General features: G+C 45.6%; 1 protein-coding gene across 1 annotated transcript in view; it reads left to right on the top strand.

Moving 5' to 3' along the window:
- KIZ (kizuna centrosomal protein) overlaps window positions 1-13,615 on the top strand; it is a 124,383-nt gene that overhangs the window by 86,590 nt on the left and 24,178 nt on the right. Inside the window, exons 8-9 of the mRNA XM_062202250.1 lie at window positions 7,704-7,869; window positions 10,613-10,678. Of these exons, the coding sequence (XP_062058234.1) occupies window positions 7,704-7,869; window positions 10,613-10,678 (232 nt within the window). The remainder of the gene's footprint in view (window positions 1-7,703; window positions 7,870-10,612; window positions 10,679-13,615) is intronic.

The following is a 13,615-nucleotide window of genomic DNA, read 5'->3' as shown; positions in this document are numbered from 1 at the left end:
ACCGGGACTAGAACCTGGGGTACCGGCGCCACATTTAGAGGATTAGCCTAGTGAGCTGCGGCACCGGCCTGGAGTATCTCTTTAAACACTGGAAAATTACTTCGCTTGTCCTGAAGGAAGGTTTTGGAGGAAGAGTCATTTTAACGTGTGTGTCAAGAAATGACAAACCACTGTCAACTTCCATGGGTTTTAGCTCCCTTGCTTTTCTCTACGTGTAATGAAATTTAATTTTATCAAATGCTTTCGCATTCTCTTTGTCTTTATATTTGTACCCCTCATCAAAGAAGCTGGATTCTTTTTCAGTGAGCATATTTTCTTTTTTAAACAGACAGGGTGTTGGCCGGCGCCGTGGCTTAATAGGCTAATCCTCCGCCTTGCGGCGCGAGCACATCGGGTTCTAGTCCCGGTTGGGGCGCCGGATTCTATCCCGGTTGCCCCTCTTCCAGGCCAGCTCTCTGCTGTGGCCCGGGAGTGCAGTGGAGGATGGCCCAAGTGCTTGGGCCCTGCACCCGCATGGGAGACCAGGAGAAGCACCTGGCTCCTGGCTTCGGATCAGCGAGATGCGCTGGCCGCAGCAGCCATTGGAGGGTGAACCAACGGCAAAAAGGAAAACCTTTCTCTCTGTCTCTCTCTCTCTCACTATCCACTCTGCCTGTCAAAAAATAAAATTAAATTAAAAAAAATAAAAAATAAACAGGGGGAAAAACCCTGGAAATGTTAGGAAAAGAAAAATGTTATCCTACCATCTTTATAAAGCCTTGTTTACATCGTGGTGGATGATTTTAATATTTAATGTTTCTTCCCTCTTGTTGCCACGTGAACTTCCTTCCATACCATTAAATGTTCTACGTCAATTCCATACAGCTTTACATAGGTTCCCCGTCTGCTGTCTCTTTACCAGTCTCGTTGACCGTTCAGTTTGTTTCTGATATTTTTCTCTAACAAAAAAAAAAGTCTCAACATCCAGTTTTATGAATATCCATATTATTTCCATGGAATGAATTCCGGAATGTAGAATAATGAGGTCAAAAGGTGTGAACATCTTCCAGGCTTTAGCTGTGCGTGTGCACTGCTGGGTCTCACTCTGGAAGGGTCATCAGTGTCACCAGTAATGGGTGAAAATGTCATTTCTCTGAGTTCTCTGTGAAAGCAGATACTATCAACTGTCTTTTGGCACTGATTTGAGAGGTGAAAATGACATTCAATTATTTCTTGTTGATCGTTTGACCCTTATATCACAATTGAGGTCACACTTTTTGCCTATCTATCTGTTAGCCAATTGTATTTCTCTTTTTGTAATTGCTGATTCATGCTCCTTGCTCATTTTTCTATTAGGTTAGTAATACTGACTTGTAAGAACTTTTTATATAATTTTGTACATTTTGTTCCAATATTTTTAGCAGTGTGATCTTTGCCTTCCAAATTTTCTTACTGATGTTATGGACACAATGTTTTTACCCTAATATCTTCATCCATTTATGCATTTAATATCACAGTTGATAAGTTTATGGTGTAAGTTAGGAGTCAGCGTAAGGTGACTTTTGGGTTCTCGACATAGCAGGATTGAACTTTAAGGAACACTGCACTGGAATCAAGCCAGTAATTCTAGGAATACTACTAAGTATAATTCATGGAATGATTTATCTACTGTGATAGCTAAATTAGGGCAGTATCAACATCACTCATTCTGCAAATAGTGTGTACCTTGGCATTCAATTTCCAAGCTTCTTGCTGTGTGTCCTGGAAAGGTAGAAAAGCTAAGGACTAATTTGTTAGTATTCATTTAGACTTCAGACAGCTGAATCAGTGAATCGATCTCCAGTTTTCCCTCCTAGGCTCGAAATACATACAGTGCAAGGAGAGGCTCTATTCAGAGCAGGAAAGTTAAAAACCCAAGCCTGGAAAAAAACAAGAAGCCTGGTGCATTTCTGAGTCCTATCAGAAAGCCATGGTAAAGCTGTTTGCTGCTGGCATTTTTCAGAAAATGAGCTCCAATTTGCAAAGGCTGCTCAGTCCCAGCATAAGATGTGTGAAGTAGCTTGTGAAGGCTTCTGTGAGCTACTGTTCCTTTGCAGGTATGGGTCAGTGTCCTTAGTCTCAGGTTGCAAGCTCCTTCAAGTCCAGGGCTCCCATAGAACTGTGCCTTTCTGGAGCACACCTGCAAGCAGTTCATTTTAAAAATGTGTTGCAAATGTTTTTCCTGACTCTCTGGAAGTTGTTTTTGACTAGAAGACTGGCCCTTCCTTTCTGTTCCTTGCAGGTCATTATTCCCTGCTGGTTAGGGAATTACATTATTATTATTTTTAAAGATTTCTTTTATTTATTTGAAAGGCAGAGTGACAGGGAAGGAGGAGGAGGGAGGTAGAGAGGGAGAGAGAGAGAGAGAGGGAGAGAGGGAGGGAGGGAGGGAGGGAGGGAGAGAGAGAGAGAAAGAATGAGAATCTTCTGTCGATGTACCAAAAGGACACATGGCTGGGGCTGGACCAAGCCAAAGCCAGGAGCCAGGAACTTCATCCAGATTTCCTACATGGGTGCAGGGGCTCAAGCACTTCAGCCATCTTCTGCTGTTTTCCCCAGCATACTAGCAGGGAGCTGGATCTGAAGTGGAGCAGACAGGACTTGAACCAGCACCCACATGGGATACCAACACTGCAGGTGATGGCTTAACCCACTGTACCACAGTCCAGTCCCAAGTACTTATATGTTAGATTCCCTGACAGGTGATCTTTGGGTAGCTCTATTGTTCTGTTTATTGGTGCCACAGTTAATCAGAGTCAAACCAACCATTCTTATGTTGTAACTTTATCATCCACTACAATTTTATAGATTAAAAAAATACTCAGTTTTGAGAAATTATCTATAGAATTATAAAAGAAGAGTTATGTTATAGTTGTTTCTGTCCAAAAAGGAAGAGACCAGTGGGCACTAAGGTATAGCAGGCTAAGCCACCTCTTGGGACACCTACATCTCTTGTTGGAGGACCCGGTTCAATTCCTGGCTACTCACTAACAGTAGAGCTTCCTGCCGTTGCAGCCCTGGGGAGCAGCAGATAATAGCTCAAGTGGCTGAGTCCCTGGCAACCACATGGGAGACTGGATGGAGTTCCTGGTTCCTGGCTTCAGCCTGGTCCAGCCTCAGCTGTTGCATCTGTTTGGGAGTGAACCAGCTGTTAGAAGTACTTATTTCTTTCTTTGTCTCTGTCACTCTGTCTTTCAAATAAATAAAGACAAATAAACTTTTTTAAAAAGTTACAGAAATCCTAGAGAGAAGTATTGAGTTGTGAGGATAAGAGGGGTACACATACAAAATGAATTAAACTAGTGGGTAGTGTGCCCACCACATCTGGGCTCTGCACAGAACAGGTCAGTGATGGTTTTCCTATTGAACATGCAAGTACTTGCTAGAAAGACATTTCCATATTATTATAGCATTTTATTTTGTGTTCTTTTGAGGACCTGTTCAAACCCAGCTAAAGCAAAAGCAGATCTTAAATGAAAGGGATACACAAAGTGGTGAGATAGTTGTTTGTCATTGTTAAGGATGGCAGCCTACACTGAGTCACAAGGAAACCAACTCCACAGCAAGAGAGTATTTGGGAATAGCAAGGGATTGCCATCTGGGATATGTGTGCTACGGCGGCCACTGTGCTGTGCGTGCAGCCAAGGGGGTTGGGTCAAAGAAGAAGTTTTCAAGACAAATATAAAAATAAATGTAAGCGCTGAAACAAATACCATTGGTTGGAGAAGTCGGTGTTAACTTATTGATAGAGACAACTATTGTTGGCAGGTGCACTTATGCAAGCACCTCATCAGGGATACTGAAGTTTGAAGGAATTCCTTGCTTGTTCCCGTCATAGGCATGGCCATGTGAAAGCCCTTCCATCGTGACCTCGTGGCTCTGTTTTGTTAGGATTTACATAAGTGACTCCACTTTGAGGGACTAGTGAGAAGTCATGCGAGTTATTGACTATCCGGAACAGTTTGAGCATTCAGGCATGGAGAGGAGTGATAAAGCTGGTTGTTTTAAATTGACTGAAAATCTCTGAAGCTCTCCAATGTGTGTAAATTCTACAGCAGAAAGTGTAGGAAACTTCAGCAGTCTTTTAACCATTTTATTTCTGTTTTTAAAAGATTTATTTTAGGCCAGCGCCGTGGCTCAACAGGCTAATCCTCCGCCTTGGGGCGCCGGCATACCGGGTTCTAGTCCCGGTCGGGGCACCGGATTCTGTCCCGGTTGCCCCTCTTCCAGGCCAGCTCTCTGCTGTGGCCAGGGAATGCAGATGGAGGATGGCCCAAGTCCTTGGGCCCTGCACCCCATGGGAGACCAGGAGAAGCACCTGGCTCCTGCCATCGGATCAGCGCGGTGCGCCGGCCGCAGCGTGGCAGCTGTGGCGGCCATTGGAGGGTGAACCAACGGCAAAAAGGAAGACCTTTGTCTCTGTCTCTCTCTCTCACTGTCCACTCTGCCTGTAAAAAAAAAAAAAAGATTTATTTTATTTATTTGAAAGGCAGAGTTAGAGAGAGAGAAAGATCCAGGGTAGGGGTTGGGGGATGAAGAGAAAGAGACAGAGAGATCTGCTGGTTCACTCTCCAAATAGCCACAACAGACAGGCTGGGCCAGGTTGAAGCCAAGAGCCAGGAGCTCCATTCAGGTCTCCCATGTAGGTGGCAGGAGCCAAGGTACTTGGGTCATCTTTAGCTGGATGGAAAGTGCAGCAGCGGGGCCAGGAACTGGTGCTCATGTGGGATGCTGGCATTGCAGGTAGCAGCCTAAGTCGCTGCACCACACACTGGCCCCAACCATTTGTCCTTAAAATGTGTGATAAGACAGTGGTTACTACTGCAAGGGCATGTCAAGAAATTATTAGTTATAGGCATTATATAAGGTGATATAACCAATTTGAGGCTCTCATAGTGTATGGATTATTTTAAATCTCAGAAAAGGAAAATTGCATCTTTTACTACAGAATTGCAGTCAATTCTTTCTGTTCATATTTTAAAGTGCTTTTTATATTATTGGTCACAGATAGACTAGATCAGGATGAATGGAGACACACAGATCATTCCAGAAAGCACACTGACAGTTGAAAGACAGCAGTTCAAGTTCAAGGATATGGTATCTGCACTTCCTGGAAGCAGGTGCAGTGCAGTGCAGTGGTCCATGTGGGCAGCTGGAATGGGGGAGGGAGTATGGCAGCTGGTGAGGGGGACCAACCCTTGGTCTGGGCTTCAAGGGCAGGACTGTATGTCCCAACCCCAGTCTGCAGAAGCAGAGGAACTGAACAGATCATCCCAACAGAGTTATTGCAACTAAAGTAAAATCCAGAGACTAGTTTTTTGTTTTTGTTTTTGTTTTTGTTTTTTTTGACAGGTAGAGTGGATAGTGAGAGAGAGAGACAGAGAGAAAGGTCTTCCTTTTTGCCGTTGGTTCACCCTCCAATGGCCACTGCGGCCAGCGCATCTCACTGATCCGAAGCCAGGAGCCAGGTGCTTCTCCCGGTCTCCCATGCGGGTGCAGGGCCCAAGGACTTGGGCCATCCTCCACTGCACTCCCAGGCCATAGCAGAGAGCTGGCCTGGAAGAGGGGCAACCGGGATAGAATCCGGCGCCCCAACTGGGACTAGAACCCGATGTGCTGGCGCCGCAAGGCGGAGGATTAGCCTGTTAAGCCATGGCGCCGGCCCAGAGACTAGTTTAAAATTAAGGGAAAGCCCTTAGCGGTAAGAACTAGACCACAGAAAAGTCCAGTCTGCAAGGCTGCCTTGATGCCAAGTCCTTCAGTCATGGAGACTAAGTCCTTAAATCCTTCACAGTCAGGGGCTTCAGCTCCCAGGATAGGCCATGGGTCTAGGAGGCCTACAGTCGTAGTGAGGGCAGCAGGCGGGATCCATTCAGAAGGCAGGGCCAAAGGCAGGGCCTTGAAGTATCTGAAGTGGCGGATGTACAAGGCTGGCTCTTTTTTTCTCTCTCTCTCTCTCTCTTTAAAGATTCATTTATTTATTTGAAAGTCAGAGTTGCACAGAGAGAGAAGAGGCAGAGAGAGAGAGAGGTCTTCCATCCACTGGTTCACTCCCCAGATGGCCACAGCTGCTGGAGCTGCGCTGATCTGAAGCCAGGAGCCAGGAGCTTCTTCTGGGTCTCCCATGTGGGTGCAGGGGCCCAAGGACTTGGGCCATCTTCCACTGCTTTCCCAGGCCATAGCAGAGAGCTGGATCGGAAGAGGAACAGCAGGACTCGAACCAGCACCCATATGGGATGCCTGTGCTTCAGGCCAGGGCATTAACCTGCTGTGCCACAGCGCCGGCCCCATGGCTGGCTCCTCCAGTCTCTGCCTCAGAGCATCTTTTCCTTCTTGTAAGTGAATCGCTAGGATCATCAGACAAGCTTCTTCTCTTCCCCACTGTTAACTCAGTAATCACATTCTTACCATTTTCCCCTGTCAGTAACGATGACCTGTGGGGCCTTGTCCAGCTCTGCACTTCATTTTAATGCAGCAGCTCAGATATCTGTTCCCCACAGGGTGGTCTGGGCCTTGCCCCCTGTATCAGAGAGCAATAAACAGTCTCTGCCACTGCCACCAAGGCGAGCTGTCCAACCGCCTGGGCAGACTTCCACTTCCCATGAGGAAGCGAGACATCATGGTTCTCTACGCAAAGCCTAGGTCTTGTTACCGGAGTTACTTCATTTCTTGGGGAAAAATTGCTGGCCTGGAAAGTAAGAGGCATAGGTACCACCCCATGCCCTGTTAACTGCCAGTGTTTTCTGCCTGTCAAGTTGACTATGATGAAAGCTGTGTGCTGGCTGTCCAGGGCACAAGCTGATACAGGCGAGAAAATCTCATGCCTGCCGCCCCCCAGCTTCCCAGCAGACCTGGACTCTAGGTTGTAGACTGTCCTCATCCTTGGGTGAAGACTAGGGTTTAGAATAAGGTCAGTTTCCTTTTTGCTCAGGGAATCTTCCTCAGCCACAAAGTTTTTCTGCAAGAGAGGTCGTCCATTCGCTGCTTCACTCCCCAAATGACTGCAACAGCTAGTACTGGGCTAGACCAAAGCCAGGAGCTTCCTCCAAGTCTCACACATGGTGACAGGGGCCCAAGCACTTGGGCCATCCTCCACTGCTTTCTCAGGCGCATTAGCAGGGAGCTGGATCAGAAGGGGAGCAGTGTGGACTTGAACCAGTACCCATATAGGGTGCTGGTGCCAGCGCCGCAGGCAGGGGCTTAACCTGTTGTGCCTCAGCACCGGCCTCTCCCAGATCTCATTCCCAGTCCAAACCAACTCTGTCATGCAAGCCTGGAGTACAGGTTTCACACAAATTCTCAATCTTTCCTTCCCGAAGGAGGTCGTGGGCTCTGACTTTTACGTACATCTAAGGGAGGATAAACCAGCTCAGGGTAACAGAGATGGTCACGTCTCCTATACATACTTCACAAGGAGAAGCACACTTCTGCATTCCGTAAGATTCAGCCCTCAAAAATGTATTATTGCAACTGCAAATTGTTGTAAAGAATTAAATTATGCTGGAAAATAACCAGATGTTATTTCATCTTGATGACATTTTAATTTCAGTTAAATGTCAGAAAGCAAATTAAATCCTAAGTAAAGCTTAACCTAAAATTATATTTGAAGGCTGGGTCTTGGAGGCCAAGGGAAATGCGGCTACCGTTTGTTTTTATTTCTTTGTGCTTTCTTTGAAACACTGTAGGCAACAGCATTCTTGAAAAAAGTCCTTACGGAAGAGAGTGCTGATGGGTCAGCTATTCACAGTAATGAATCATCTTGCAGCCTGCCATCTATTCTGAATGACAATCCTGGAATAAAGGAAGCAAAACCCCCTCTATGGCTCAACAGTGTTCACACAGGGGAACAAGGTGACTATTGTGAAAGGGTCTATCCACAGCAAAAAGGCATTCAGAGTCAATGCAACATACTCTTGTGCAAGGTGTACCCGTAAAATGCCACCGAGGAGAGAGTATCTCTGACTTAAATATGCATAGTGTGTTGTCTTCTACCACCTTCCAGTAATTACTTATATATGTTCTCATTCAGTCTCACAGGAAGGGTAAAGCTTGTAGGGCTGTGGTTGTGCCAAACTGCTAATAAAATAAGTGTTGAGTTATGAAATCTCAGATCACCTCATGGTGGATCATTTTGATTCCATAAAGAAGAAGATCCTATTAAAATGATTCTGTAATGTGGAGTTTTGATATCACTTGTAATTTTAAACAAGCTTTTTATTGGTAATAGAATCTTATCAAAGTCTGAACAGGTGATTAGGAATGAATGAATTTATTCCCACAAAATGTAATAGTCGATTTTTAGTACCCAGAAGTTGTGACTGTTTCAGCATTACTGTTAAGACACGCCTGTAGGCCGGCGCCGTGGCTTAGCAGGCTAATCCTCCGCCTTGCGGTGCCGGCACATCGGGTTCTAGTCCCGGTTGGGGCGCCGGATTCTGTCCTGGTTGCCCCTCTTCCAGGCCAGCTCTCTGCTATGGCCCGGGAAGGCAGTGGAGGATGGCCCAAGTCCTTGGGCCCTGCACCCGCATGGGAGACCGGGAGAAGCACCTGGCTCCTGGCTTCGGATCAGCGAGATGCGCTGGCCGCAGCGGCCATTGGAGGGTGAACCAACGGCAAAAAGGAAGACCTTTCTCTCTGTCTCTCTCTCTCACTCACTGTCCACTCTGCCTGTCAAAAAACAAAATAAAACAAAACAAACAAACAAAAAAAGACATGCCTGGAATCCACTCCAGTGTTATTTTCAGGAAGCCACAGGTTGCTCAGAAAGTATTCAGATTTCAAAAATCAATGTCCAGGACTGGAGGCTCCTATGTTTTAAGCCCCATGCAAATTTGTTAGGTGTTAGGCTAAATTATGTTGCTTGAAAGCAACATAGAGATACCTTATATTTTTATCTATATAGTCTGAATTTTATTATCTCCAGGTCACAATGCAGGTCACAAATGTGTACCCCTTAAAACAGTAACAAAAACAATGCCACACATGGAGAAATACTTGCAGCTAACTGCAGTGGACCACCAGAGATAGCCGTCACAGTGTCTTTTTTTTTTTTTTTACTGATTTTTTAAAAAGATTTTTATTTTATTTATTTGAAAGACAGAATTACAGAGAGAGGTAGAGACAGAGAGAGAGGTCTTCCATCCGCTGGTTCACTCCCCAGATGGCCCCAATGGCTAGAGCTACGCTGATCCGAAGCCAGGAGCCACGAGCTTCTTCCGGGTCTCCCACATGGGTGCAGGGGCCCAAGGACTTGGGCCATCTGTTACTGCTTTCCCAGGCCATAGCAGAGAGCTGGATCGGAAGAGGAGCAGCCGGGCCTAAAACCAGCGCCCATATGGGATGCTGGCGCTTCAGGCCAGGGCATTAACCCACTGCGCCACAGCGCCATAGCGCCAGCCCCCCATCACAGTGTCTTGAGGTCTGGGAATGTGGGCCTGTTGTGCACAGGCTTGAGGAGACATCTTCAGGTTTAAGGCCAATGGAGGCCTACGCAAGGTACAATCACCAGCTAGCTAGCCCCAGAAAAATCTCAGCTTAAGTGCCTCGCCCCCTCCATACCCTACACCTGTGACGAGGTGGGTTAGAGGGAAGGAGTAACAATAGGTAGTGACACTGCCAGAGAAGAGACATGGCCACCACCCTGTCCACAAGGTTCTTCAGGAGACAGGGATGGGGCCACATCACCCCTACATACCCAAGTGCTGCAGGAGCGGGAATCTCCTGCAGAGCCAGCAGGGGCCTGGTTCAGTGCCCTGGACGGGGTGGGAAGGAGGGCGGAGCCCTAGCCCAGATGTGACTAGCTTGCCTAGGCCTTAGGCCCAGACTTGGAGATATATTAGTTTTAGAGCTGGCTTCCTCTTAGGAATAGCACTGTTTCAGATAAGAAATAAAGTAGGAGAAAAAAAATAAAAAAGAAGAAGAAGCTGGAAAGGCAGTGAAAATGAAAGGGATGGCAGTTAAACCCAAACATGGGGCTGGCGCTGTGGCACAGCAGGTAAAGCTACTGCCTTCGACTCTAGCATCCCACATGGGTGCTGGTTCAAGTCCCTGCTGCTCCACTTCCCATCCTGCTCTCTGCTAATGCACCTGGGAATGCAGCAGAAAATGGCCCAAGTGCTTGGGTCCCTTTACCCACATGGGAGACCTGGAAGGAGCTCCTGGCTCCTGGCTTCAGCCTGGCCCAGCCCTGGCGATTGCAGCTGTTTGGAAAGTGAACCAGCAGATGGAAGATCTCTCAGGGAGAGAGAAAGAGATCTTCCATCCACTGGTTCTCTCTCCAAATAGCCACAACAGCTAGGACTGTGCCAGACCAAAGCCAGGAGCCAAGAGCCTCTTCCAGGTCTCCCATGCGGGTGCAGGGGCCCAAGGACTTGGAACATCTTCTACTGCTTTCCCAAATCATAGCAGAGAGCTGGATTGGAAGTGGAGCAGCAGGGACTTGAACCGGCACCCATATGGGATGCAGGTATTGCAAGCGGCAGCTTAACCTGTTACTCCACAACACCGGTCCCAAATAAATAAATCTTTTTTTTAAAAAAAAGATCTGTTCCATAACTTTGAAATGCATTTTTATTATCATGTGTTTGATTTTTAGAAGTTTCAAGTGACTGTGGAGATGAGAGAAAGGAAGAAAACATGGCCACAGTGATCCCAATCACAGGTAAAGTCATGGTTGCCTGAGAGTTTCAAACACAGGCTGTAGCCTTTTTAAGTATATAAAATATGTATCTGAGAGGCAGGGGAAGAGAGCCCCCATCTTGTAGTGCACTGCTCAAATGCCCGTGACAGCCAGGAATAGCTGGAGCGGAAGCTGGGAACCAGGAACTCCATTCAGGTCTCCCAAGTAGGTGGCAGGAGCCCAGGTACTTGAACCATCCCTGCTGCCTGCCAGGATCTGCACTGGGAGGAAGCTGCAGTCAGGCCAACACCTGAACCCAGGTACTCCCCTGTGGGATGCAGGCACAGGTTAGTGGTCTGTGCACCTGCTACTAGCGAACAGATTCAGCCGTCACGTGCAGGATCAGGAGATCACTCGTGAGAGCTTCATGTTCTAGTTACCTTAGCATAAACTTGGGTGGAAAATAACCCTATCAGTTGAACTCTTCTCCACAGCTCACATTTACACCTGTGAGCATCCTCCACTACGCAGCCTTTCAACACTGGAGTCCGTCTCCGAGGGAAACAGCCAGCCAGTATATGGCAAACTACAGATGTTTCTGATTTTACTCTGTTCTCTCTTAAATTAATTGAATGCATATCATTAAAATAAGATTGGGGTGAGGGGCTGCCAGGAGCAGCTTGCTTGTGCCTCAGTCACAAAGCCTGTGTAATACAGCAACTTAAAATCTCTCCAGTCAGGATTCATCAAGGCCTGTTAAGATTTTCATACATGTATTAGGCTTGTTTAGATGGAATCTGAATGATATCATTACTTTGTTTAGTTTTAGAGTATCAACAGCAGCAATTAGTATTCTGAACAGAGTTCTATTTGCTGTACATCTGAATTTACTAGTACCTTGTTTTGTAAAGTGCTGTACTACTTCATTATAAATTCAAAGGTCTGACTTTAAATATTTATACAAGTAAATGCACGGGTGCCCCAAGGTACCGAGGCATGCATCTGCATATGTGGTGGTTTCGTTCTGTTTATAAGCAGGAAAGAACGGCCTGCTTTTATGGCAATTCATTCCGTGGCGTGTTGATTAATTTTGTAAACTCATGTTTCTTGTGATGAACTCTGGTTTTGAAAAAAGGAGTTTATAGTAGAGCAATTGTTGTGTGTACTATGCATCAGCTAATATTTCACTCCAAAATACAAAGGTTTTCTTTTCCTTTAAACATTTTGCCCAGTGATACATGTATTGAGTTTTTATTGTTCGTTTTGCAAAAACGCTGGTAGGGTTCCTTCTTGATTATTTGTCTTAAGAGGAGAAGTGTGGAAGATCTCAAACTGTGGCTAACCAGGGAATCATTTGAATGCTTTTCCCTTGCATTTACCTTTGAATTTAGAAGTACCTGATGGCCTCTGAATTTCTTTCAGTTAAAAATACAGAGGCTTATTGAGGAGAACCCAGAAAGTGAGCTAGTTGCCCATTCTCCAATTCTCACTTCTCAGTATTCTTCCCAGTCATCCCTTGCTAAAAGTAGCTGTTTCTTCCCAGAAATAATCATGAATTTTCTTTACCAGAGAAGACATAGTGAAGTGCTGGAGTTTCAAAGTTTTCTTTTCTTTATGCAGAGAGATGTGTGGCATATGTAGAAATAGTTGGGAATATTTGAGATTAAGATTTTAAGATTAAGATTATACTTTTAGCAACCTGCTATCAATGTGTAAAGAGTTGGTAGTTAAAAAAAGAGTTAATGCTTCAACATGGGAAGCAGTCCACACAGCAGACTCATAGGATGACAGTTGCTCTAAATAACACTCTGATCTCAGAGTCAGCCCTTAAGGCATTCTGGTCTGGCTGAAAAACTCACGAGAGCATGGAAAGCCAAGACACTGTGGCAAAAAAAAAAAAAAAAAAAAAATGTCCTACATGAAGGATCTCTGAGTGAGACTCCAGTGGAAAGAAAGGGCCATTGAAGAAGGATGTACTTTTCTCTGAAAGGAGGAGAGAACTTCCACTTTGCTTATAGCCTTGTCTAAATACTGATGGAATTTTTAGATACAGGAGGCTTCTGTAGCCTAGGACCTCAGGTCAAGAGCCTTGGGTGATCACTGACATCACAAATAAGAGTGTTAATTGTTAAATTAACAACAGGAATCACTGTGCACTAACTTCCCATGCAGGATCTCTGTCCTCAGAGAGTTGTATTATAATTATGCCTAAGTGGTCTTAAAAGATAGATCATTCTTGAGTGCTTCTTTAAAGTTAATTAAGTTTTAAAAAAAAAAAAAAACATGACATTAACTTCAAGTTGCAATGACTTTGAGCAGCTCTTGTCTGGACTGTTGAGGAACAGTTTGTTTTGTTTTGTTCATGCAAATTGTTGAAATCTTTACTTAGTATAGAGTTGGCTTTCTGTGTATAAAGTTAATAAAAAAATGGATCTTAGTGGAGGATGGGACTAGGAATGGGAGAGAGAGGAGGAGGAGGGGTGGGAGGACAGGTACAATGGGAAGAATCACTATATTCCTAAAGTTGTACTTAGGAAATGCATGAAGTTTGTATTCTTTAAATAAAATGTTTCTTTGGGGGAAAATTAAATATATTAAAAAGAATGCTTTAAAACCTAAAAAAAAAAGAGGATAATTTGTGCCCTTTGTATACCAAAGCATTAAACATATGAAAGATAACTTGGAGGATATAAAAAAAGCTTTGCTGGCCGGCACCACAGCTCAATAGGCTAATCCTCCGCCTGTGGCACCGGAACCCTGGCTTCTAGTCCTGGTCGGGGCACCGGATTCTGTCCCAGTTGCTCCTCTTCCAGTCTAGCTCTCTGCTGTGGCCCGGGAGTGCAGTGGAGGATGGGCCAAGTGCTGGGGTCCTGTACCCGCATGGGAGACCAGGAGAGGCACCTGGCTCCTGCCTTCGGATCAGCGCAGTGCGCCGGCCGCAGCGGCCATTGAGGGGTGAACCAACGGAAAAAAGGAAGA

Source organism: Lepus europaeus, chromosome 10 (assembly GCF_033115175.1).
Source record: "Lepus europaeus isolate LE1 chromosome 10, mLepTim1.pri, whole genome shotgun sequence".
NCBI classification, from domain to species: Eukaryota; Metazoa; Chordata; class Mammalia; order Lagomorpha; family Leporidae; genus Lepus; species Lepus europaeus.
This window is presented reverse-complemented; position numbering and strand designations above follow the sequence as displayed.